At 63.0% G+C, this 27,897-nt stretch overlaps 1 protein-coding gene across 1 annotated transcript in view; it reads left to right on the forward strand.

Moving 5' to 3' along the window:
* Positions 1–5,134: 5,134 nt before the first annotated feature.
* Positions 5,135–27,897, forward strand: part of odad3 (outer dynein arm docking complex subunit 3) — a 95,408-nt gene continuing 72,645 nt past the window's right edge. Inside the window, exons 1-2 of the mRNA XM_072490752.1 lie at positions 5,135–5,308; positions 5,887–6,008. Of these exons, the coding sequence (XP_072346853.1) occupies positions 5,239–5,308; positions 5,887–6,008 (192 nt within the window). The 5' untranslated portion in view covers positions 5,135–5,238. The remainder of the gene's footprint in view (positions 5,309–5,886; positions 6,009–27,897) is intronic.

The raw sequence follows: 27,897 nt of genomic DNA on the forward strand, positions 1-27,897 counted from the left end.
TAGTTTCTCTAGCACTTTCTCCTTTGTGATGGCTACCATGTTCAACTCTGCCCCCTGACACTCCTGAATTGTTGGGATATTACTCATGTCTTCTACTGTGAAGACTGACGCAAAGTACTTATTTAGTTCCTCAGCTATTTCCTTGTCTCCCATCACAAAATTACCAGCGTCATTTTGGAGCGGCCCAATGTCTACTTTTGCCTCCCGTTTGTTTTTAATGTATTTAAAGAAACTTTTACTATCATTCCTAATGCTACTGGCTAGCCTACCTTCAAATTTGATCCTCTCTTTCCTTATTTCTCTCTTTGTTATCCTCTGTTTGTTTTTGTAATCTTCCCAATCTTCTGACTTCCCACTACTCTTTGCCACATTATAGGCTTTCTCTTTTGCTTTGATGCATTCCCTAACTTCCTTTGTCAGCCATGGCTGCCTAATACCCCCTCTGATAACCTTTCTTTTCTTTGGGATGAACCTCTGCACTGTGTCCTCAATTACTCCCAGAAACTCCTGCCATTGCTGTTCTACTGTCTTTCCCACTAGGCTCTGCTCCCAGTCGATTTTCGTCAGTTCCTCCCTCATGCCCCTGTAGTTACCTTTATTTAACTGTAACACCTTTACATCTGATTCTACCTTCTTTCTTTCAAATTGGAGATTGAATTCTACCATATTATGATCACTGCCTCCTAAGTGCTCCCTTACTTTAAGATCTTTAATCAAGTCTGGCTCATTACATAACACTAAGTCCAGAATGGCCTGTTCCCTCGTGGGCTCCATCACAAGCTGTTCCAAAAAGCCCTCCTGTAAACATTCAATGAATTCCCTTTCCTTGGGTCCACTGGCAGCATTATTTACCCAGTCCACCTGGATATTGAAGTCCCCCATGATCACTGTGACCTTGCCTTTCTGACATGCACTTTCTATTTCATGGTGCATTTTGTGCTACCCGGTCCTGACCACTGTTAGGAGGCCTGAACATAACTCCCATTATGTTTTTTTTGCCTTTGTGGTTCCTCAACTCTCTTGTAGAGACTCTGTGTCCTGTGGAGATTCTGTGTCCTGTGGAGACTCCCTGTCCTGTGGAGACTCCCTGTCCTGTAGAGACTCTGTGTCCTGTAGAGACTCCCTGTCCTGTAGACGCTCCCTGTCCTGTAGACTCTGTGTCCTGTAGAGACTCTGTGTCCTGTGGAGACTCCCTGTCCTGTAGACGCTCTGTGTCCTGTAGAGACTCCCTGTCCTGGAGAGACTCCATGTCCTGTGGAGACTCTGTGTCCTGTAGAGACTCTGTGTCCTGTAGAGTCTCCCTGTCCTGTGGAGACTCCCCGTCCTGTGGAGACTCCCTGACTTGTAGAGACTCTGTGTCCTGTGGAGACTCTGTGTCCTGTGGAGACTCTGTGTCCTGTGGAGACTCTGTGTCCTGTGGAGACTCTGTGTCCTGTGGAGACTCTGTGTCCTGTGGAGAATCCGTGTCCTGTGGAGAATCCGTGTCCTGTGGAGAATCCGTGTCCTGTGGAGAATCCGTGTCCTGTAGAGACTCTGTGTCCTGTAGAGTCTCCCTGTCCTGTGGAGACTCTGTGTCCTGTAGAGACTCTGTGTCCTGTAGAGACTCTGTGTCCTGTAGAGACTCTGTGTCCTGTAGAGACTCTCTGTCCTGTAGAGACTCTCTGTCCTGTAGAGACTCTCTGTCCTGTAGAGACTCTCTGTCCTGTAGAGACTCTCTGTCCTGTAGAGACTCTCTGTCCTGTAGAGACTCTCTGTCCTGTAGAGACTCCCTGTCCTGTAGAGACTCCCTGTCCTGTAGAGACTCCCTGTCCTGTAGAGACTCCCTGTCCTGTAGAGACTCCCTGTCCTGTAGAGACTCTGTGTCCTGTAGAGACTCTGTGTCCTGTGGAGACTCTGTGTCCTGTGGAGACTCCCTGTCCTGTGGAGACTCCCTGTCCTGTAGACTCTGTGTCCTGTGGAGACTCTGTGTCCTGTGGAGAATCCGTGTCCTGTGGAGAATCCGTGTCCTGTAGAGACTCTGTGTTCTGTGGAGACTCCCTGTCCTGTAGAGACTCTGTGTCCTGTAGAGACTCTGTGTCCTGTAGAGACTCCCTGTCCTGTGGAGACTCCCCGTCCTGTAGAGACTCCCTGTCCTGTAGAGACTCCCTGTCCTGTGGAGACTCCCTGTCCTGTAGACTCTGTGTCCTGTGGAGACTCTGTGTCCTGTGGAGAATCCGTGTCCTGTGGAGAATCCGTGTCCTGTAGAGGCTCTGTGTTCTGTGGAGACTCCCTGTCCTGTAGAGACTCTGTGTCCTGTAGAGACTCTGTGTCCTGTAGAGACTCCCTGTCCTGTGGAGACTCCCCGTCCTGTAGAGACTCTGTGTCCTGTAGAGACTCTCTGTCCTGTAGAGACTCCCTGTCCTGTAGAGACTCCCTGTCCTGTAGAGACTCCCTGTCCTGTAGAGACTCCCTGTCCAGTAGAGACTCCCTGTCCTGTAGAGACTCCCTGTCCTGTAGAGACTCTGTGTCCTGTGGAGACTCCCTGTCCTGTGGAGACTCCCTGTCCTGTGGAGACTCCCTGTCCTGTGGAGACTCCCTGTCCTGTAGACCCTGTGTCCTGTGGAGACTCCCTGTCCTGTGGAGACTCCCTGTCCTGTAGAGACTGTGTCCTGTGGAGATTCTGTGTCCTGTGGAGACTCTGTGTCCTGTGGAGACTCTGTGTCCTGTAGAGACTCTGTGTCCTGTAGAGACTCCCTGTCCTGTGGAGACTCCCTGTCCTGTAGAGACTCTGTGTCCTGTGGAGACTCTGTGTCCTGTAGAGACTCTGTGTCCTGTAGAGACTCTGTGTCCTGTAGAGACTCTGTGTCCTGTGGAGACTCCCTGTCCTGTGGAGACTCCCTGTCCTGTAGAGACTCCCTGTCCTGTAGAGACTCCCTGTCCTGTAGAGACTCCCTGTCCTGTAGAGACTCTGTGTCCTGTAGAGACTCTGTGTCCTGTAGAGACTCCCTGTCCTGTGGAGACTCCCCGTCCTGTAGAGACTCCCCGTCCTGTAGAGACTCCCTGTCCTGTGGAGACTCCCTGTCCTGTAGACTCTGTGTCCTGTGGAGACTCTGTGTCCTGTGGAGAATCCGTGTCCTGTGGAGAATCCGTGTCCTGTAGAGACTCTGTGTTCTGTGGAGACTCCCTGTCCTGTAGAGACTCTGTGTCCTGTAGAGACTCTGTGTCCTGTAGAGACTCCCTGTCCTGTGGAGACTCCCCGTCCTGTAGAGACTCTGTGTCCTGTAGAGACTCTGTGTCCTGTAGAGACTCTGTGTCGTGTGGAGACTCCCTGTCCTGTGGAGACTCTGTGTCCTGTGGAGACTCTGTGTCGTGTGGAGACTCCCTGTCCTGTGGAGACTCTGTGTCCTGTGGAGACTCTGTGTCCTGTGGAGACTCCCTGTCCTGTGGAGACTCTGTGTCCTGTAGAGACTCTGTGTCCTGTAGAGACTCTGTGTCCTGTGGAGACTCCCTGTCCTGTGGAGACTCTGTGTCCTGTGGAGACTCTGTGTCCTGTAGAGACTCCCTGTCCTGTGGAGACTCTGTGTCCTGTGGAGACTCTGTGTCCTGTGGAGACTCTGTGTCCTGTAGAGACTCCCTGTCCTCTGGAGACTCTGTGTCCTGTGGAGACTCCCTGTCCTGTGGAGACTCCCTGTCCTGTAGAGACTCCCTGTCCTGTGGAGACTCTGTGTCCTGTCGAGACTCCCTGTCCTGTGGAGACTCTGTGTCCTGTGGAGACTCTGTGTCCTGTAGAGACTCTGTGTCCTGTGGAGACTCTGTGTCCTGTCGAGACTCCCTGTCCTGTGGAGACTCTGTGTCCTGTAGAGACTCTGTGTCCTCTGGAGACTCTGTGTCCTGTAGAGACTCCCTGTCCTGTGGAGACTCTGTGTCCTGTCGAGACTCCCTGTCCTGTAGAGACTCTGTGTCCTGTGGAGACTCTGTGTCCTCTGGAGACTCTGTGTCCTGTAGAGACTCTGTGTCCTCTGGAGACTCTGTGTCCTGTAGAGACTCTCTGTCCTGTAGAGACTCTGTGTCCTGTAGAGACTCTGTGTCCTGTAGAGACTCTGTGTCGTGTGGAGACTCCCTGTCCTGTGGAGACTCTGTGTCCTGTGGAGACTCTGTGTCGTGTGGAGACTCCCTGTCCTGTGGAGACTCTGTGTCCTGTGGAGACTCTGTGTCCTGTGGAGACTCCCTGTCCTGTGGAGACTCTGTGTCCTGTAGAGACTCTGTGTCCTGTAGAGACTCTGTGTCCTGTGGAGACTCCCTGTCCTGTGGAGACTCTGTGTCCTGTGGAGACTCTGTGTCCTGTAGAGACTCCCTGTCCTGTGGAGACTCTGTGTCCTGTGGAGACTCTGTGTCCTGTGGAGACTCTGTGTCCTGTAGAGACTCCCTGTCCTCTGGAGACTCTGTGTCCTGTGGAGACTCCCTGTCCTGTGGAGACTCCCTGTCCTGTAGAGACTCCCTGTCCTGTGGAGACTCTGTGTCCTGTCGAGACTCCCTGTCCTGTGGAGACTCTGTGTCCTGTGGAGACTCTGTGTCCTGTAGAGACTCTGTGTCCTGTGGAGACTCTGTGTCCTGTCGAGACTCCCTGTCCTGTGGAGACTCTGTGTCCTGTAGAGACTCTGTGTCCTCTGGAGACTCTGTGTCCTGTAGAGACTCCCTGTCCTGTGGAGACTCTGTGTCCTGTCGAGACTCCCTGTCCTGTAGAGACTCTGTGTCCTGTGGAGACTCTGTGTCCTCTGGAGACTCTGTGTCCTGTAGAGACTCTGTGTCCTCTGGAGACTCTGTGTCCTGTAGAGACTCTCTGTCCTGTAGAGACTCTCTGTCCTGTGGAGACTCTCTGTCCTGTGGAGACTCCCTCTCCTGGTTCAATATGACACAAAATAAAACCACAACAAAATGAACAGGAAACGGAAACGGTGGTTTCTCAGCAACTGGTTTGTTGTTTGTTGCTGGGGAGATTAGAGAGAGTGAGAGGGAAGAGGGAGAGCGGACGGTCAGAGAGAGAGAGGGAGAGAGGGAGAGAGGGCGGGAAGGAGAAAGAGAGAGCGAGTGAGGGACAGAGAGAGGGACAGAGGGAGGGGGAGAGAGGGACTGACAGAGGGAGGGACAGAGGGACAGAGGGAGGGGGAGAGAGGGACTGACAGAGGGAGGGACAGAGGGAGCACTGTTGCGCTGGGCAGTCAGGCACAGGCACCCTGGCTCCGGCACATTGGGGCAGTGATGTTGGCTCCACCGCGCGTCCCGGTGCAGGAACAGATCTGGGATTTGCAGAAAAAAATCCAGCTATTGGGTAAGTTTAGTTGTTTGATGTCTGCATGAAATTGAATGGAAGCGTCCTGGACACGTCCCTTCTGCCCAAACATGCAGCAGCTCGGCACAGACAGGGATGTCCACTGGTGGGAAAGTCTCTGAACTTTCACAAGAGAGAATTTAAACCGAAATGCTGGATGTGGTGGGAAGGATGAACAGAGGAGACAAAAGGGGGAAAAGATGAGGAGAGGGTGGGTAGCAGGTTAAAGTGAGAAGGGGAAAGGAAGGAGAGGAAATTGTAACAAGAGAGAATAGTGTGTGTGAAATAAAGAGGAAAGTGAAGAGACAGAGCAAACTTTCCCTGATATTTGTTGCCACAGATGATCGAGTGCATCAGTGATTTGCAACTAAATGTGGAGATGAAAATCTGTGTAACTTTGCTGCAAAACTTCCAAGATTTTCTGCAGCAATAGAAGCGCCTCCACCGTCTCTCCAATTTATTGACTTGTTGTTATCCATGCGTTTCCCATCCCAGGTTATCCTGGATAGATGGTCAGACAGAGCTGGGATCGTGCCCACCTGCAGAATATCCTAACCGTATTGACTGGTTTATTTCAGAGGGCGATCGTAAGGCTTATTATGAAAGTTCCCAATGGAAAATCAAGAAAAACAAGGAGACCATTCAATATCTCAGACAAGACAACAGGCACCTGCACAAGGTGCTGGCTGGAGCACTGGCGGTAAGATCAGGCTGGTCACACAGGTCACCCTGGTGTATTGATCCTGCTGACAGGCTCAGAGATTCTTTCATTGGAACAGCTTTTGACTTGTATGTTTTTAATTGTTTTCATCACAGTGATGGAGAAACAACAAACTGAATTTCTCTACTGCCATTCCATAGAAAATGCCCAAAGGTCTGTCACAGAAAAAAGGAAAAAGTAAGAATATTAAAAAGAATGAATTCTTGTACTATTGCAGGAGAGATTAGAAAAAGACTTAGTTCATGGAATCCATACAATGCAAAAAAGAGGCCATTTGGCCCATCGAGTCTGCACTGACTCTCCGAAAGAGCGTCCTACCTCGGCCCACTCCCCCTAACCCCCCAACCCCACCTAACCCGCATATCTTTGGACTGTGGGAGGAAACTGGAGCACCCGGAGGAAACCCACGCAGTACCGGGAAGGATGTATAAACTCCACACAAACTTAAGTTTAAATAAAGGGGAGTAAGAGGAGAGGGATAGCATTTTGGTTCACAATCAGTAGGATGGTCCAATGAGTAGGATGTAGAAAAAACAGAGGACCCATGGTTGCCTGAGCAGATATATGGCTGGAGGAGATGGAAGCAGTAGTGAGGCAACAGAGACATTTGAAGATGAGTGTTGTAAGATTAATGGATTGCTGACTGTGTTAGCTTAGTGTGAGTATGGGAATCACAGACACAGCATCATTGAGCATTGTGACTGGCTGTGCTTTGGGCCAATTGGACTGCATGGAGGGATGATGGAAGGTTGGCAGAACAGTATTGAGGAAATCAAGCTGGAAGATCAGAAAAGCTTGAGTAAAAGTCTCAGTGGCTGAGAGGTTGAGCTGTGCAGTGTTGCATAAATAGAAACAAGCATTTCACTTTGCAGGAAACAACTCCAAAGATTTGCATGGTGTGAGTTCAGCCTGAACACGTGGCCAAGAAGTGGTTAGAGTCAGTGGCAAGGGAAACAGTTCTGGCTTTTTTGTCTTCCAGAGAGAGGAGATTCTAGTCTCAAACGTAGTCAGTAATCAATCTCAAGATCAAGAAGATGGGCAATGTTAAAATGCACCACATTAGCGTCTAACCTGATACTGAACTTGTCGATATAATTCTGTGGCAAGAATGTTTTCGGTGTTCCTTGGCATCAAGGTGAATCCTCCTGATACTGCAGCAATCTGGCCCAGAGTTCCTCCCCTCCTCCACCTCCTGTTGAAGCCCACTCACGGCCTGCCCTGTGTCAGAGACCACCTAGCTAGACTCCCTGTGCTAGAGTCCACTCACTCCCACCCTGTCCACTCGCTCCCACTCTGTCCACTCGCTCCCACTCTGTCCACTCGCTCCCACCCTGTCCACTCGCTCCCACTCTGTCCACTCGCTCCCACCCTGTCCACTCGCTCCCACCCTGTGCACTCGCTCCCACGCTGTCCACTCGCTCCCACCCTGTCCACTCGCTCCCACCACCCTGTCCACTCGCTCCCACCACCCTGTCCACTCACTCCCACCCTGTCCACTCACTCCCACTCTGTCCACTCGCTCCCACCCTGTCCACTCGCTCCCACCCTGTCCACTCGCTCCCACCCTGTCCACTCGCTCCCACCCTGTCCACTCGCTCCCACTCTGTCCACTCGCTCCCACCACCCTGTCCACTCGCTCCCACTCTGTCCACTCGCTCCCACCCTGTCCACTCGCTCCCACCCTGTCCACTCGCTCCCACCCTGTCCACTCGCTCCCAACCTGTCCACTCGCTCCCACCACCCTGTCCACTCGCTCCCACCACCCTGTCCACTCGCTCCCACCCTGTCCACTCGCTCCCACCCTGTCCACTCGCTCCCACTCTGTCCACTCGCTCCCACCCTGTCCACTCGCTCCCACCACTCTGTCCACTCGCTCCCACCCTGTCCACTCGCTCCCACCCTGTCCACTCGCTCCCAAGCTGTCCACTCGCTCCCACCATCCTGTCCAGTCGCTCCCACCCTGTCCACTCGCTCCCACCCTGTCCACTCGCTCCCACCCTGTCCACTCACTCCCACCACCCTGTCCACTCGCTCCCACTCTGTCCACTCGCTCCCACCCTGTCCACTCGCTCCCACCCTGTCCACTCGCTCCCACTCTGTCCACTCGCTCCCACCCTGTCCACTCGCTCCCACTCTGTCCACTCACTCCCACCCTGTCCACTCGCTCCCACCACCCTGTCCACTCGCTCCCACTCTGTCCACTCACTCCCACTCTGTCCACTCGCTCCCACCACTCTGTCCACTCGCTCCCACCCTGTCCACTCGCTCCCACCACCCTGTCCACTCGCTCCCACCCTGTCCACTCGCTCCCACCCTGTCCACTCGCTTCCACCCTGTCCACTCGCTTCCACTCTGTCCACTCGCTCCCACCCTGTCCACTCGCTCCCACCCTGTCCACTCGCTCCCACCACCCTGTCCACTCGCTCCCACTCTGTCCACTCGCTCCCACCACCCTGTCCACTCGCTCCCACTCTGTCCACTCGCTCCCACTCTGTCCACTCGCTCCCACCCTGCCCACTCGCTGCCACCCTGTCCACTCACTCCCACCCTGTCCACTCGCTCCCACTCTGTCCACTCGCTCCCACCCTGTCCACTCGCTCCCACCACCCTGTCCACTCGCTGCCACCCTGTCCACTCGCTCCCACCCTGTCCACTCGCTCCCACCCTGTCCACTCGCTCCCACCACCCTGTCCACTCGCTCCCACTCTGTCCACTCGCTCCCACCCTGTCCACTCGCTGCCACCCTGTCCACTCACTCCCACCCTGTCCACTCGCTCCCAACCTGTCCACTCGCTCCCACCACCCTGTCCACTCGCTCCCACCACCCTGTCCACTCGCTCCCACTCTGTCCACTGACTCCCACCCTGTCCACTCGCTCCCACCCTGTCCACTCGCTCCCACCACCCTGTCCACTCGCTCCCACCACCCTGTCCACTCACTCCCACCCTGTCCACTCGCTCACACCACCCTGTCCACTCGCTCCCACCCTGTCCACTCGCTCCCACCACCCTGTCCACTCGCTCCCACCCTGTCCACTCGCTCCCACCACCCTGTCCACTCGCTCCCACCCTGTCCACTCGCTCCCACTCTGTCCACTCACTCCCACCACCCTGTCCACTCGCTCCCACCCTGTCCACTCGCTCCCACCCTGTCCACTCGCTCCCACCCTGTCCACTCGCTCCCACCCTGTCCACTCGCTCCCACCCTGTCCACTCGCTCCCACCACCCTGTCCACTCGCTCCCACTCTGTCCACTCGCTCCCACCCTGTCCACTCGCTCCCACCCTGTCCACTCGCTCCCACCCTGTCCACTCGCTCCCACCACCCTGTCCACTCGCTCCCACCCTGTCCACTCGCTCCCACCACCCTGTCCACTCGCTCCCACTCTGTCCACTCGCTCCCACCCTGTCCACTCGCTCCCACCCTGTCCACTCGCTCCCACCCTGTCCACTCGCTCCCACCCTGTCCACTCGCTCCCACCACCCTGTCCACTCGCTCCCACCACCCTGTCCACTCGCTCCCACCCTGTCCACTTGCTCCCACCCTGTCCACTCGCTCCCACCCTGTCCACTCGCTCCCACTCTGTCCACTCGCTCCCACCCTGTCCACTCGCTCCCACCCTGTCCACTCGCTCCCACCCTGTCCACTCGCTGCCACCCTGTCCACTCGCTCCCACCCTGTCCACTCGCTCCCACCACCCTGTCCACTCGCTCCCACTCTGTCCACTCGCTCCCACCCTGTCCACTCGCTCCCACCCTGTCCACTCGCTCCCACCCTGTCCACTCGCTCCCACCACCCTGTCCACTCGCTCCCACCACCCTGTCCACTCGCTCCCACCCTGTCCACTTGCTCCCACCCTGTCCACTCGCTCCCACCCTGTCCACTCGCTCCCACTCTGTCCACTTGCTCCCACCACCCTGTCCACTCGCTCCCACTCTGTCCACTTGCTCCCACTCTGTCCACTCGCTCCCACCCTGTCCACTCGCTCCCACCCTGTCCACTCGCTCCCACCCTGTCCACTCGCTCCCACCACCCTGTCCACTCGCTCCCACCCTGTCCACTCGCTCCCACCACCCTGTCCACTCGCTCCCACCCTGTCCATTCGCTCCAACCACCCTGTCCACTCGCTCCCACCCTGTCCACTCGCTCCAACCACCCTGTCCACTCGCTCCCACTCTGTCCACTCGCTCCCACCCTGTCCACTCGCTCCAACCACCCTGTCCACTCGCTCCCACCCTGTCCACTCGCTCCCACCACCTTGTCCACTCGCTCCAACCACCCTGTCCACTCGCTCCCACCCTGTCCACTCGCTCCCACCCTGTCCACTCGCTCCCACCCTGTCCACTCGCTCCCACCCTGTCCACTCGCTCCCACCCTGTCCACTCGCTCCCACCACCTTGTCCACTCGCTCCAACCACCCTGTCCACTCGCTCCCACCCTGTCCACTCGCTCCCACCACCCTGTCCACTCGCTCCCACCCTGTCCACTCGCTCCCACCCTGTCCACTCGCTCCCACCCTGTCCACTCGCTCCCACTCTGTCCACTCACTCCCACCACCCTGTCCACTCGCTCCCACCCTGTCCACTCGCTCCCACCCTGTCCACTCACTCCCACCCTGTCCACTCGCTCCCACCCTGTCCACTCGCTCCCACCCTGTCCACTCGCTCCCACCCTGTCCACTCGCTCCCACCACTCTGTCCACTCGCTCCCACCCTGTCCACTCACTCCCACCCTGTCCACTCGCTCCCACCCTGTCCACTCGCTCCCACCCTGTCCACTCGCTCCCACTCTGTCCACTCGCTCCCACCCTGTCCACTCGCTCCCACCACCCTGTCCACTCACTCCCACCCTGTCCACTCGCTCCCACTCTGTCCACTCGCTCCCACCACCCTGTCCACTCGCTCCCACCCTGTCCACTCCCTCCCACCCTGTCCACTCGCTCCCACCCTGTCCACTCGCTCCCACTCTGTCCACTCGCTCCCACCCTGTCCACTCGCTCCCACCCTGTCCACTCGCTCCCACTCTGTCCACTCCCTCCCACCCTGTCCACTCGCTCCCACCCTGTCCACTCGCTCCCACTCTGTCCACTCGCTCCCACCCTGTCCACTCGCTCCCACCCTGTCCACTCCCTCCCACCCTGTCCACTCGCTCCCACCCTGTCCACTCGCTCCCACTCTGTCCACTCGCTCCCACCCTGTCCACTCGCTCCCACCCTGTCCACTCGCTCCCACTCTGTCCACTCGCTCCCACCACCCTGTCCACTCGCTCCCACCCTGTCCACTCGCTCCCACCACCCTGTCCACTCGCTCCCACCCTGTCCACTCGCTCCCACCCTGTCCACTCGCTCCCACCACCCTGTCCACTCGCTCCCACTCTGTCCACTCGCTCCCACTCTGTCCACTCGCTCCCACCACCCTGTCCACTCGCTCCCACCCTGTCCACTCGCTCCCACCACCCTGTCCACTCCCACCACCCTGTCCACTCGCTCCCACCACTCTGTCCACTCCCACCACCCTGTCCACTCGCTCCCACTCTGTCCACTCGCTCCCACCCTGTCCACTCGCTCCCACCCTGTCCACTCGCTCCCACCACCCTGTCCACTCGCTCCCACCCTGTCCACTCGCTCCCACCCTGTCCACTCACTCCCACCACCCTGTCCACTCGCTCCCACCCTGTCCACTCGCTCCCACCACCCTGTCCACTCGCTCCCACCACCCTGTCCACTCGCTCCCACCCTGTCCACTCGCTCCCACCACCCTGTCCACTCGCTCTCACCCTGTCCACTCGCTCCCACTCTGTCCACTTGCTCCCACCCTGTCCACTCGCTCCCACCACTCTGTCCACTCGCTCCCACCCTGTCCACTCGCTCCCACTCTGTCCACTCGCTCCCACCCTGTCCACTCGCTCCCACCCTGTCCACTCGCTCCCACCCTGTCCACTCGCTCCCACCCTGTCCACTCGCTCCCACTCTGTCCACTCGCTCCCACCACCCTGTCCACTCGCTCCCACCACCCTGTCCACTCGCTCCCACCCTGTCCACTCGCTCCCACCCTGTCCACTCGCTCCCACCCTGTCCACTCGCTCCCACCCTGTCCACTCACTCCCACCCTGTCCACTCGCTGCCACCCTGTCCACTCGCTCCCACTCTGTCCACTCGCTCCCACCACCCTGTCCACTCGCTCCCACCACCCTGTCCACTCGCTCCCACCCTGTCCACTCACTCCCACCCTGTCCACTCGCTCCCACTCTGTCCACTCGCTCCCACCACCCTGTCCACTCGCTCCCACCACCCTGTCCACTCGCTCCCACCCTGTCCACTCGCTCCCACCCTGTCCACTCGCTCCCACCACCCTGTCCACTCGCTCCCACCCTGTCCACTCGCTCCCACCCTGTCCACTCGCTCTCACCCTGTCCACTCGCTCCCACCCTGTCCACTCGCTCCCACGCTGTCCACTCGCTCCCACCCTGTCCACTCGCTCCCACCCTGTCCACTCACTCCCACCCTGTCCACTCGCTCCCACCCTGTCCACTCGCTCCCACCACCCTGTCCACTCGCTCCCACCACCCTGTCCACTCGCTCCCACCCTGTCCACTCGCTCCCACCACCCTGTCCACTCGCTCCCACCACCCTGTCCACTCGCTCCCACCCTGTCCACTCGCTCCCACCCTGTCCACTCACTCCCACCCTGTCCACTCGCTCCCACCCTGTCCACTCGCTCCCACTCTGTCCACTCGCTCCCACCCTGTCCACTCGCTCCCACCCTGTCCACTCGCTCCCACCCTGTCCACTCGCTCCCACCACCCTGTCCACTCGCTCCCACCCTGTCCACTCGCTCCCACTCTGTCCACTCGCTCCCACCCTGTCCACTCGCTCCCACCCTGTCCACTCGCTCCCACCCTGTCCACTCGCTCCCACTCTGTCCACTCGCTCCCACCCTGTCCACTCGCTCCCACCCTGTCCACTCGCTCCCACCCTGTCCACTCACTCCCACCCTGTCCACTCGCTCCCACTCTGTCCACTCGCTCCCACCACCCTGTCCACTCGCTCCCACCCTGTCCACTCGCTCCCACCCTGTCCACTCCCTCCCACTCTGTCCACTCGCTCCCACCACCCTGTCCACTCGCTCCCACCCTGTCCACTCGCTCCCACCCTGTCCACTCGCTCCCACCACCCTGTCCACTCGCTCCCACCCTGTCCACTCGCTCCCACCACCCTGTCCACTCACTCCCACCACCCTGCCCGCTCGCTCCCACCCTGTCCACTCGCTCCCACCCTGTCCACTCGTTCCCACCCTGTCCACTCGCTCCCACCCTGTCCACTCGCTCCCACCCTGTCCACTCGCTCCCACCACCCTGTCCACTCGCTCCCACCCTGTCCACTCGCTCCCACCCTGTCCACTCGCTCCCACCACCCTGTCCACTCGCTCCCACCCTGTCCACTCGCTCCCACCACCCTGTCCACTCGCTCCCACCCTGTCCACTCGCTCCCACCCTGTCCACTCCCTCCCACCCTGTCCACTCGCTCCCACCACCCTGTCCACTCGCTCCCACCCTGTCCACTCGCTCCCACCACCCTGTCCACTCGCTCCCACCCTGTCCACTCGCTCCCACCCTGTCCACTCGCTCCCACCCTGTCCACTCGCTCCCACTCTGTCCACTCGCTCCCACCACCCTGTCCACTCCCTCCCACCCTGTCCACTCGCTCCCACCACTCTGTCCACTCACTCCCACCCTGTCCACTCGCTCCCACCCTGTCCACTCGCTCCCACCCTGTCCACTCGCTCCCACCCTGTCCACTCGCTCCCACCACCCTGTCCACTCGCTCCCACTCTGTCCACTCGCTCCCACCCTGTCCACTCCCTCCCACTCTGTCCACTCGCTCCCACCACCCTGTCCACTCGCTCCCACCCTGTCCACTCACTCCCACCCTGTCCACCCCCTCCCACCCTGTCCACTCGCTCCCACCACCCTGTCCACTCGCTCCCACCCTGTCCACTCGCTCCCACCACCCTGTCCACTCGCTCCCACCCTGTCCACTCGCTCCCACCACCCTGTCCACTCGCTCCCACTCTGTCCACTCGCTCCCACCCTGTCCACTCGCTCCCACCACCCTGCCCACCCGCTCCCACCCTGTCCACTCGCTCCCACCCTGTCCACTCGCTCCCACCACCCTGTCCACTCACTCCCACCCTGTCCACTCGCTCCCACTCTGTCCACTCGCTCCCACCCTGTCCACTCGCTCCCACCCTGTCCACTCGCTCCCACCCTGTCCACTCGCTCCCACCCTGTCCACTCGCTCCCACCCTGTCCACTCGCTCCCACCCTGTCCACTCGCACCCACCCTGTCCACTCGCTCCCACCCTGTCCACTCGCTCCCACCCTGTCCACTCGCTCCCACCCTGTCCACTCGCTGCCACCCTGTCCACTCGCTCCCACCCTGTCCACTCGCTCCCACCCTGTCCACTCGCTCCCACCACCCTGTCCACTCGCTCCCACTCTGTCCACTCGCTCCCACCCTGTCCACTCGCTCCCACCACCCTGTCCACTCGCTCCCACCACCCTGTCCACTCGCTCCCACTCTGTCCACTCGCTCCCACCCTGTCCACTCGCTCCCACCACCCTGTCCACTCGCTCCCACCCTGTCCACTCGCTTCCACCACCCTGTCCACTCGCTGCCACCCTGTCCACTCGCTGCCACCCTGTCCACTCGCTTCCACCACCCTGTCCACTCGCTCCCACCCTGTCCACTCGCTCCCACCACCCTGTCCACTCGCTCCCACCACCCTGTCCACTCGCTCCCACCACCCTGTCCACTCGCTCCCACCCTGTCCACTCGCTCCCACCCTGTCCACTCGCTCCCACTCTGTCCACTCGCTCCCACCACCCTGTCCACTCGCTCCCACCCTGTCCACTCGCTCCCACCCTGTCCACTCCCTCCCACCCTGTCCACTCGCTCCCACCCTGTCCACTCGCTCCCACTCTGTCCACTCGCTCCCACCCTGTCCACTCGCTCCCACCACCCTGTCCACTCGCTCCCACCCTGTCCACTCGCTCCCACCCTGTCCACTCGCTCCCACCCTGTCCACTCGCTCCCACTCTGTCCACTCGCTCCCACCACCCTGTCCACTCGCTCCCACTCTGTCCACTCGCTCCCACCACCCTGTCCACTCGCTCCCACCCTGTCCACTCGCTCCCACCCTGTCCACTCCCTCCCACCCTGTCCACTCCCTCCCACCCTGTCCACTCGCTCCCACCCTGTCCACTCGCTCCCACTCTGTCCACTCGCTCCCACCCTGTCCACTCGCTCCCACCACCCTGTCCACTCGCTCCCACCCTGTCCACTCGCTCCCACTCTGTCCACTCGCTCCCACCCTGTCCACTCGCTCCCACCACCCTGTCCACTCGCTCCCACTCTGTCCACTCGCTCCCACCACCCTGTCCTCTCGCTCCCACCACCCTGTCCACTCGCTCCCACCCTGTCCACTCGCCCCCACCACCCTGTCCACTCGCTCCCACCCTGTCCACTCACTCCCACCCTGTCCACTCGCTCCCACCACTCTGTCCACTCGCTCCCACCCTGTCCACTCGCTCCCACCACCCTGTCCACTCGCTCCCACCCTGTCCACTCACTCCCACCCTGTCCTCCCCCTCCCACCCTGTCCACTCGCTCCCACCACCCTGTCCACTCGCTCCCACCCTGTCCACTCGCTCCCACCCTGTCCACTCGCTCCCACCACCCTGCCCACCCGCTCCCACCCTGTCCACTCGCTCCCACCCTGTCCACTCGCTCCCACCACCCTGTCCACTCGCTCCCACCCTGTCCACTCGCTCCCACCCTGTCCACTCGCTCCCACCCTGTCCACTCGCTCCCACCACCCTGTCCACTCGCTCCCACCCTGTCCACTCGCTCCCACTCTGTCCACTCGCTCCCACTCTGTCCACTCGCTCCCACCCTGTCCACTCGCTCCCACCCTGTCCACTCGCTCCCACCCTGTCCACTCGCTCCCACCCTGTCCACTCGCTCCCACCCTGTCCACTCGCTCCCACCACCCTGTCCACTCGCCCCCACCACCCTGTCCACTCACTCCCACCCTGTCCAATCACTCCCACCCTGTCCACTCGCTCCCACCACCCTGTCCACTCGCTCCCATCCTGTCCACTCGCTCCCACCCTGTCCACCCCCTCCCACCCTGTCCACTCGCTCCCACCACCCTGTCCACTCGCTCCCACCCTGTCCACTCGCTCCCACCCTGTCCAATCGCTCCCACCACCCTGCCCACCCGCTCCCACCCTGTCCACTCGCTCCCACCCTGTCCACTCGCTCCCACCACCCTGTCCACTCGCTCCCACCCTGTCCACTCGCTCCCACCCTGTCCAATCGCTCCCACCACCCTGCCCACCCGCTCCCACCCTGTCCACTCGCTCCCACCCTGTCCACTCGCTCCCACCACCCTGTCCACTCGCTCCCACCCTGTCCACTCGCTCCCACCCTGTCCACTCGCTCCCACCCTGTCCACTCGCTCCCACCCTGTCCACTCACTCCCACCCTGTCCACTCACTCCCACCCTGTCCACTCGCTCCCACCACCCTGTCCACTCGCTCCCATCCTGTCCACTCGCTCCCACTCTGCCCACTCGCTCCCACTCTGTCCACTCGCTCCCACCCTGTCCACTCCCTCCCACCACCCTGTCCACTCGCTCCCACCCTGTCCACTCACTCCCACCCTGTCCACCCCCTCCCACCCTGTCCACTCGCTCCCACCACCCTGTCCACTCGCTCCCACCCTGTCCACTCGCTCCCACCCTGTCCAATCGCTCCCACCACCCTGCCCACCCGCTCCCACCCTGTCCACTCGCTCCCACCCTGTCCACTCGCTCCCACCACCCTGTCCACTCGCTCCCACCCTGTCCACTCGCTCCCACCCTGTCCACTCGCTCCCACCCTGTCCACTCGCTCCCACCCTGTCCACTCGCTCCCACCCTGTCCACTCGCTCCCACCCTGTCCACTCGCTCCCACCACCCTGTCCACTCGCTCCCACCCTGTCCACTCGCTCCCACCCTGTCCACTCGCTCCCACCCTGTCCACTCACTCCCACCCTGTCCACTCGCTCCCACCCTGTCCACTCGCTCCCACCCTGTCCACTCGCTCCCACCCTGTCCACTCGCTCCCACCACCCTGTCCACTCGCTGCCACCCTGTCCACTCGCTCCCACCACCCTGTCCACTCGCTCCCACCACCCTGTCCACTCGCTCCCACCCTGTCCACTCGCTCCCACCCTGTCCACTCGCTCCCACCCTGTCCTCTCGCTCCCACCCTGTCCACTCGCTCCCACCCTGTCCACTCGCTCCCACCACCCTGTCCACTCGCTCCCACCACCCTGTCCACTCGCTCCCACCACCCTGTCCACTCGCTGCCACCACCCTGTCCACTCGCTCCCACCCTGTCCACTCGCTCCCACCCTGTCCACTCGCTCCCACCCTGTCCACTCGCTCCCACCCTGTCCACTCGCTCCCACCCTGTCCACTCGCTCCCACCACCCTGTCCTCTCGCTCCCACTCTGTCCACTCGCTCCCACCCTGTCCACTCGCTCCCACCACCCTGTCCACTCGCTCCCACCACCCTGTCCACTCGCTGCCACCCTGTCCACTCGCTCCCACCCTGTCCACTCGCTCCCACCACCCTGTCCACTCGCTCCCACTCTGTCCACTCGCTCCCACCCTGTCCACTCGCTCCCACCCTGTCCACTCGCTCCCACCACCCTGTCCACTCGCTCCCACCACCCTGTCCACTCGCTCCCACTCTGTCCACTCACTCCCACCACCCTGTCCACTCGCTCCCACCCTGTCCACTCGCTCCCACCCTGTCCACTCGCTCCCACCCTGTCCACTCGCTCCCACCCTGTCCACTCGCTCCCACCCTGTCCACTCGCTCCCACCCTGTCCACTCGCTCCCACTCTGTCCACTCGCTCCCACCACCCTGTCCACTCGCTCCCACCCTGTCCACTCGCTCCCACCACCCTGTCCACTCGCTCCCACTCTGTCCACTCGCTCCCACCACCCTGTCCTCTCGCTCCCACCCTGTCCACTCGCTCCCACCCTGTCCACTCGCTCCCACCCTGTCCTCTCGCTCCCACCCTGTCCACTCGCTCCCACCCTGTCCTCTCGCTCCCACCCTGTCCACTCACTCCCACCCTGTCCACTCGCTCCCACCCTGTCCACTCGCCCCCACCACCCTGTCCACTCACTCCCACCCTGTCCACTCGCTCCCACCCTGTCCACTCGCTCCCACCACCCTGTCCACTCGCTCCCATCCTGTCCACTCGCTCCCATCCTGTCCACTCGCTCCCACCCTGTCCACTCGCTCCCACCACCCTGTCCACTCGCTCCCACCCTGTCCACTTGCTCCCACCCTGTCCACTCGCTCCCACCCTGTCCACTCGCTCCCACCCTGTCCACTCGCTCCCACCCTGTCCACTCGCTCCCACCCTGTCCACTCGCTCCCACCCTGTCCACTCGCTCCCACCACCCTGTCCACTCGCTCCCACTCTGTCCACTCGCTCCCACCACCCTGTCCACTCGCTCCCACCCTGTCCACTCGCTCCCACCACCCTGTCCACTCACTCCCACCCTGTCCACTCGCTCCCACCCTGTCCACTCGCTCCCACCCTGTCCACTCGCTCCCACCCTGTCCACTCGCTCCCACTCTGTCCACTCGCTCCCACTCTGTCCACTCGCTCCCACCCTGTCCACTCGCTCCCACCCTGTCCACTCGCTCCCACCCTGTCCACTCGCTCCCACCCTGTCCTCTCGCTCCCACCCTGTCCACTCGCTCCCACCCTGTCCTCTCGCTCCCACCCTGTCCACTCACTCCCACCCTGTCCACTCGCTCCCACCCTGTCCACTCGCCCCCACCACCCTGTCCACTCACTCCCACCCTGTCCACTCGCTCCCACCCTGTCCACTCGCTCCCACCACCCTGTCCACTCGCTCCCATCCTGTCCACTCGCTCCCATCCTGTCCACTCGCTCCCACCCTGTCCACTCGCTCCCACCCTGTCCACTCGCTCCCACCCTGTCCACTCGCTGCCACCCTGTCCACTCGCTCCCACCACCCTGTCCACTCGCTCCCACCCTGTCCACTTGCTCCCACCCTGTCCACTCCCTCCCACCCTGTCCACTCACTCCCACCACCCTGTCCACTCGCTCCCACCCTGTCCACTCGCTCCCACCCTGTCCACTCGCTCCCACCACCCTGTCCACTCACTCCCACCCTGTCCACTCGCTCCCACCCTGTCCACTCGCTCCCACCCTGTCCACTCGCTCCCACCCTGTCCACTCGCTCCCACCCTGTCCACTCGCTCCCACCCTGTCCACTCGCTCCCACCCTGTCCACTCGCTCCCACCCTGTCCACTCGCTCCCACCCTGTCCACTCGCTCCCACCACCCTGTCCACTCGCTCCCACTCTGTCCACTCGCTCCCACCACCCTGTCCACTCGCTCCCACCCTGTCCACTCGCTCCCACCACCCTGTCCACTCACTCCCACCCTGTCCACTCGCTCCCACCCTGTCCACTCGCTCCCACCCTGTCCACTCGCTCCCACCCTGTCCACTCGCTCCCACTCTGTCCACTCGCTCCCACCCTGTCCACTCGCTCCCACCTTGTCCACTCGCTCCCACCCTGTCCACTCGCTCCCACCCTGTCCACTCGCTCCCACCCTGTCCACTCGCTGCCACTCTGTCCACTCGCTCCCACCCTGTCCACTCGCTCCCACCACCCTGTCCACTCGCTCCCACCACCCTGTCCACTCGCTCCCACCACCCTGTCCACTCGCTCCCACCCTGTCCACTCGCTCCCACCCTGTCCACTCGCTCCCACCCTGTCCACTCGCTCCCACCACCCTGTCCACTCGCTCCCACCCTGTCCACTCGCTCCCACCACCCTGTCCACTCGCTCCCACCACCCTGTCCACTCGCTCCCACCCTGTCCACTCGCTCCCACCCTGTCCACTCGCTCCCACCCTGTCCACTCGCTCCCACACTGTCCACTCACTCCCACCCTGTCCACTCGCTCCCACCCTGTCCACTCGCTCCCACTCTGTCCACTCGCTGCCACTCTGTCCACTCGCTCCCACCACCCTGTCCACTCGCTCCCACCACCCTGTCCACTCGCTCCCACCCTGTCCACTCACTCCCACCCTGTCCACTCGCTCCCACCCTGTCCACTCGCTCCCACTCTGTCCACTCGCTGCCACCCTGTCCACTCGCTCCCACTCTGTCCACTCGCTCCCACTCTGTCCACTCGCTCCCACCCTGTCCACTCGCTGCCACCCTGTCCACTCGCTCCCACCCTGTCCACTCACTCCCACCCTGTCCACTCGCTCCCACCCTGTCCACTCGCTCCCACCCTGTCCACTCGCTCCCACCACCCTGTCCACTCGCTGCCACCCTGTCCACTCGCTCCCACTCTGTCCACTCGCTCCCACCACCCTGTCCACTCGCTCCCACTCTGTCCACTCGCTCCCACTCTGTCCACTCGCTCCCACCCTGTCCACTCGCTGCCACCCTGTCCACTCGCTCCCACCCTGTCCACTCGCTGCCACCCTGTCCACTCGCTGCCACCCTGTCCACTCGCTCCCACCCTGTCCACTCGCTGCCACCCTGTCCACTCGCTCCCACCCTGTCCACTCACTCCCACCCTGTCCACTCGCTCCCACCCTGTCCACTCGCTGCCACCCTGTCCACTCGCTCCCACCCTGTCCACTCGCTGCCACCCTGTCCACTCGCTGCCACCCTGTCCACTCACTCCCACCCTGTCCACTCGCTCCCACCCTGTCCACTCGCTGCCACCCTGTCCACTCGCTCCCACCCTGTCCACTCGCTCCCACCCTGTCCACTCACTCCCACCCTGTCCACTCGCTCCCACCCTGTCCACTCGCTCCCACCCTGTCCACTCGCTCCCACCCTGTCCACTCGCTCCCACCCTGTCCACTCACTCCCACCCTGTCCACTCGCTCCCACCCTGTCCACTCGCTGCCACCCTGTCCACTCACTCCCACCCTGTCCACTCGCTCCCACCCTGTCCACTCGCTGCCACCCTGTCCACTCGCTCCCACTCTGTCCACTCGCTCCCACCCTGTCCACTCGCTCCCACCACCCTGTCCACTCGCTCCCACCCTGTCCACTCGCTGCCACCCTGTCCACTCGCTCCCACCCTGTCCACTCGCTCCCACCACCCTGTCCACTCGCTCCCACCACCCTGTCCACTCGCTCCCACCCTGTCCACTCGCTGCCACCCTGTCCACTCGCTCCCACCCTGTCCACTCGCTCCCACCCTGTCCACTCGCTCCCACCCTGTCCACTCGCTCTCACCCTGTCCACTCGCTCCCACCACCCTGTCCACTCGCTCCCACCCTGTCCACTCGCTCCCACCCTGTCCACTCCCACCACCCTGTCCACTCGCTCCCACCCTGTCCACTCGCTCCCACCCTGTCCACTCGCTCCCACCCTGTCCACTCGCTCCCACCACCCTGTCCACTCGCTCCCACCCTGTCCACTCGCTGCCACCCTGTCCACTCGCTCCCACTCTGTCCACTCGCTCCCACCCTGTCCACTCGCTCCCACCACCCTGTCCACTCGCTCCCACCCTGTCCACTCGCTGCCACCCTGTCCACTCGCTCCCACCCTGTCCACTCGCTCCCACCACCCTGTCCACTCGCTGCCACCCTGTCCACTCGCTCCCACCCTGTCCACTCCCTCCCACCCTGTCCACTCGCTCCCACCACCCTGTCCACTCGCTGCCACTCTGTCCACTCGCTCCCACCCTGTCCACTCGCTCCCACCACCCTGTCCACTCGCTCCCACCCTGTCCACTCGCTCCCATCCTGTCCAATCGCTCCCACCACCCTGTCCACTCGCTCCCACTCTGTCCACTCGCTCCCACCCTGTCCACTCGCTCCCACCACCCTGTCCACTCGCTTCCACTCTGTCCACTCGCTCCCATCCTGTCCACTCGCTCCCACCACCCTGTCCACTCGCTTCCACTCTGTCCACTCGCTCCCATCCTGTCCACTCGCTCCCACCACCCTGTCCTCTCCCTCCCATCCTGTCCACTCGCTCCCACCACCCTGTCCACTCGCTCCCACCCTGTCCACTCGCTCCCACCCTGTCCACTCGCTCCCACCACCCTGTCCACTCGCTCCCACCCTGTCCACTCGCTCCCATCCTGTCCACTCGCTCCCACCACCCTGTCCACTCGCTCCCACCCTGTCCACTCGCTCCCACCACCCTGTCCACTCGCTCCCACCCTGTCCACTCGCTCCCACCCTGTCCACTCGCTCCCACCCTGTCCACTCGCTCCCACCCTGTCCACTCGCTCCCACCACCCTGTCCACTCGCTCCCACCCTGTCCACTCGCTCCCACTCTGTCCACTCGCTCCCACCCTGTCCACTCGCTCCCACCCTGTCCACTCGCTCCCACCCTGTCCACTCGCTCCCACTCTGTCCACTCGCTCCCACCCTGTCCACTCGCTCCCACCCTGTCCACTCGCTCCCACCCTGTCCACTCACTCCCACCCTGTCCACTCGCTCCCACTCTGTCCACTCGCTCCCACCCTGTCCACTCGCTCCCACCCTGTCCACTCCCTCCCACTCTGTCCACTCGCTCCCACCACCCTGTCCACTCGCTCCCACCCTGTCCACTCGCTCCCACCCTGTCCACTCGCTCCCACCACCCTGTCCACTCGCTCCCACCCTGTCCACTCGCTCCCACCACCCTGTCCACTCACTCCCACCACCCTGCCCGCTCGCTCCCACCCTGTCCACTCGCTCCCACCCTGTCCACTCGTTCCCACCCTGTCCACTCGCTCCCACCCTGTCCACTCGCTCCCACCCTGTCCACTCGCTCCCACCACCCTGTCCACTCGCTCCCACCCTGTCCACTCGCTCCCACCCTGTCCACTCGCTCCCACCACCCTGTCCACTCGCTCCCACCCTGTCCACTCGCTCCCACCACCCTGTCCACTCGCTCCCACCCTGTCCACTCGCTCCCACCCTGTCCACTCCCTCCCACCCTGTCCACTCGCTCCCACCACCCTGTCCACTCGCTCCCACCCTGTCCACTCGCTCCCACCACCCTGTCCACTCGCTCCCACCCTGTCCACTCGCTCCCACCCTGTCCACTCGCTCCCACCCTGTCCACTCGCTCCCACTCTGTCCACTCGCTCCCACCACCCTGTCCACTCCCTCCCACCCTGTCCACTCGCTCCCACCACTCTGTCCACTCACTCCCACCCTGTCCACTCGCTCCCACCCTGTCCACTCGCTCCCACCCTGTCCACTCGCTCCCACCCTGTCCACTCGCTCCCACCACCCTGTCCACTCGCTCCCACTCTGTCCACTCGCTCCCACCCTGTCCACTCCCTCCCACTCTGTCCACTCGCTCCCACCACCCTGTCCACTCGCTCCCACCCTGTCCACTCACTCCCACCCTGTCCACCCCCTCCCACCCTGTCCACTCGCTCCCACCACCCTGTCCACTCGCTCCCACCCTGTCCACTCGCTCCCACCACCCTGTCCACTCGCTCCCACCCTGTCCACTCGCTCCCACCACCCTGTCCACTCGCTCCCACTCTGTCCACTCGCTCCCACCCTGTCCACTCGCTCCCACCACCCTGCCCACCCGCTCCCACCCTGTCCACTCGCTCCCACCCTGTCCACTCGCTCCCACCACCCTGTCCACTCACTCCCACCCTGTCCACTCGCTCCCACTCTGTCCACTCGCTCCCACCCTGTCCACTCGCTCCCACCCTGTCCACTCGCTCCCACCCTGTCCACTCGCTCCCACCCTGTCCACTCGCTCCCACCCTGTCCACTCGCTCCCACCCTGTCCACTCGCACCCACCCTGTCCACTCGCTCCCACCCTGTCCACTCGCTCCCACCCTGTCCACTCGCTCCCACCCTGTCCACTCGCTGCCACCCTGTCCACTCGCTCCCACCCTGTCCACTCGCTCCCACCCTGTCCACTCGCTCCCACCACCCTGTCCACTCGCTCCCACTCTGTCCACTCGCTCCCACCCTGTCCACTCGCTCCCACCACCCTGTCCACTCGCTCCCACCACCCTGTCCACTCGCTCCCACTCTGTCCACTCGCTCCCACCCTGTCCACTCGCTCCCACCACCCTGTCCACTCGCTTCCACCACCCTGTCCACTCGCTGCCACCCTGTCCACTCGCTGCCACCCTGTCCACTCGCTCCCACTCTGTCCACTCGCTCCCACCCTGTCCACTCGCTCCCACCCTGTCCACTCGCTTCCACCACCCTGTCCACTCGCTCCCACCCTGTCCACTCGCTCCCACCACCCTGTCCACTCGCTCCCACCACCCTGTCCACTCGCTCCCACCACCCTGTCCACTCGCTCCCACCCTGTCCACTCGCTCCCACCCTGTCCACTCGCTCCCACTCTGTCCACTCGCTCCCACCACCCTGTCCACTCGCTCCCACCCTGTCCACTCGCTCCCACCCTGTCCACTCCCTCCCACCCTGTCCACTCGCTCCCACCCTGTCCACTCGCTCCCACTCTGTCCACTCGCTCCCACCCTGTCCACTCGCTCCCACCACCCTGTCCACTCGCTCCCACCCTGTCCACTCGCTCCCACCCTGTCCACTCGCTCCCACCCTGTCCACTCGCTCCCACTCTGTCCACTCGCTCCCACCCTGTCCACTCGCTCCCACCACCCTGTCCACTCGCTCCCACTCTGTCCACTCGCTCCCACCACCCTGTCCTCTCGCTCCCACCACCCTGTCCACTCGCTCCCACCCTGTCCACTCGCCCCCACCACCCTGTCCACTCGCTCCCACCCTGTCCACTCACTCCCACCCTGTCCACTCGCTCCCACCACTCTGTCCACTCGCTCCCACCCTGTCCACTCGCTCCCACCACCCTGTCCACTCGCTCCCACCCTGTCCACTCACTCCCACCCTGTCCTCCCCCTCCCACCCTGTCCACTCGCTCCCACCACCCTGTCCACTCGCTCCCACCCTGTCCACTCGCTCCCACCCTGTCCACTCGCTCCCACCACCCTGCCCACCCGCTCCCACCCTGTCCACTCGCTCCCACCCTGTCCACTCGCTCCCACCACCCTGTCCACTCGCTCCCACCCTGTCCACTCGCTCCCACCCTGTCCACTCGCTCCCACCCTGTCCACTCGCTCCCACCACCCTGTCCACTCGCTCCCACCCTGTCCACTCGCTCCCACTCTGTCCACTCGCTCCCACTCTGTCCACTCGCTCCCACCCTGTCCACTCGCTCCCACCCTGTCCACTCGCTCCCACCCTGTCCACTCGCTCCCACCCTGTCCACTCGCTCCCACCCTGTCCACTCGCTCCCACCACCCTGTCCACTCGCCCCCACCACCCTGTCCACTCACTCCCACCCTGTCCAATCACTCCCACCCTGTCCACTCGCTCCCACCACCCTGTCCACTCGCTCCCATCCTGTCCACTCGCTCCCACCCTGTCCACCCCCTCCCACCCTGTCCACTCGCTCCCACCACCCTGTCCACTCGCTCCCACCCTGTCCACTCGCTCCCACCCTGTCCAATCGCTCCCACCACCCTGCCCACCCGCTCCCACCCTGTCCACTCGCTCCCACCCTGTCCACTCGCTCCCACCACCCTGTCCACTCGCTCCCACCCTGTCCACTCGCTCCCACCCTGTCCAATCGCTCCCACCACCCTGCCCACCCGCTCCCACCCTGTCCACTCGCTCCCACCCTGTCCACTCGCTCCCACCCTGTCCACTCGCTCCCACCCTGTCCACTCGCTCCCACCCTGTCCACTCGCTCCCACCCTGTCCACTCACTCCCACCCTGTCCACTCACTCCCACCCTGTCCACTCGCTCCCACCACCCTGTCCACTCGCTCCCATCCTGTCCACTCGCTCCCACTCTGCCCACTCGCTCCCACTCTGTCCACTCGCTCCCACCCTGTCCACTCACTCCCACCCTGTCCACCCCCTCCCACCCTGTCCACTCGCTCCCACCACCCTGTCCACTCGCTCCCACCCTGTCCACTCGCTCCCACCCTGTCCAATCGCTCCCACCACCCTGCCCACCCGCTCCCACCCTGTCCACTCGCTCCCACCCTGTCCACTCGCTCCCACCACCCTGTCCACTCGCTCCCACCCTGTCCACTCGCTCCCACCCTGTCCACTCGCTCCCACCCTGTCCACTCGCTCCCACCCTGTCCACTCGCTCCCACCCTGTCCACTCGCTCCCACCCTGTCCACTCGCTCCCACCACCCTGTCCACTCGCTCCCACCCTGTCCACTCGCTCCCACCCTGTCCACTCGCTCCCACCCTGTCCACTCGCTCCCACCCTGTCCACTCGCTCCCACCCTGTCCACTCGCTCCCACCCTGTCCACTCGCTCCCACCCTGTCCACTCGCTCCCACCACCCTGTCCACTCGCTGCCACCCTGTCCACTCGCTCCCACCACCCTGTCCACTCGCTCCCACCACCCTGTCCACTCGCTCCCACCCTGTCCACTCGCTCCCACCCTGTCCACTCGCTCCCACCCTGTCCTCTCGCTCCCACCCTGTCCACTCGCTCCCACCCTGTCCACTCGCTCCCACCACCCTGTCCACTCGCTCCCACCACCCTGTCCACTCGCTCCCACCACCCTGTCCACTCGCTGCCACCACCCTGTCCACTCGCTCCCACCCTGTCCACTCGCTCCCACCCTGTCCACTCGCTCCCACCCTGTCCACTCGCTCCCACCCTGTCCACTCGCTCCCACCCTGTCCACTCGCTCCCACCACCCTGTCCTCTCGCTCCCACTCTGTCCACTCGCTCCCACCCTGTCCACTCGCTCCCACCACCCTGTCCACTCGCTCCCACCACCCTGTCCACTCGCTGCCACCCTGTCCACTCGCTCCCACCCTGTCCACTCGCTCCCACCACCCTGTCCACTCGCTCCCACTCTGTCCACTCGCTCCCACCCTGTCCACTCGCTCCCACCCTGTCCACTCGCTCCCACCACCCTGTCCACTCGCTCCCACCACCCTGTCCACTCGCTCCCACTCTGTCCACTCACTCCCACCACCCTGTCCACTCGCTCCCACCCTGTCCACTCGCTCCCACCCTGTCCACTCGCTCCCACCCTGTCCACTCGCTCCCACCCTGTCCACTCGCTCCCACCCTGTCCACTCGCTCCCACCCTGTCCACTCGCTCCCACCCTGTCCACTCGCTCCCACCCTGTCCTCTCGCTCCCACCCTGTCCACTCACTCCCACCCTGTCCACTCGCTCCCACCACTCTGTCCACTCACTCCCACCCTGTCCACTCGCTCCCACCACCCTGTCCACTCGCTCCCACCCTGTCCACTCGCTCCCACCACCCTGTCCACTCGCTCCCACTCTGTCCACTCGCTCCCACCACCCTGTCCTCTCGCTCCCACCCTGTCCACTCGCTCCCACCCTGTCCACTCGCTCCCACCCTGTCCTCTCGCTCCCACCCTGTCCACTCGCTCCCACCCTGTCCTCTCGCTCCCACCCTGTCCACTCACTCCCACCCTGTCCACTCGCTCCCACCCTGTCCACTCGCCCCCACCACCCTGTCCACTCACTCCCACCCTGTCCACTCGCTCCCACCCTGTCCACTCGCTCCCACCACCCTGTCCACTCGCTCCCATCCTGTCCACTCGCTCCCATCCTGTCCACTCGCTCCCACCCTGTCCACTCGCTCCCACCCTGTCCACTCGCTCCCACCCTGTCCACTCGCTGCCACCCTGTCCACTCGCTCCCACCACCCTGTCCACTCGCTCCCACCCTGTCCACTTGCTCCCACCCTGTCCACTCGCTCCCACCCTGTCC

Source organism: Scyliorhinus torazame, chromosome 27 (assembly GCF_047496885.1).
Source record: "Scyliorhinus torazame isolate Kashiwa2021f chromosome 27, sScyTor2.1, whole genome shotgun sequence".
Classification (NCBI taxonomy): domain Eukaryota; kingdom Metazoa; phylum Chordata; class Chondrichthyes; order Carcharhiniformes; family Scyliorhinidae; genus Scyliorhinus; species Scyliorhinus torazame.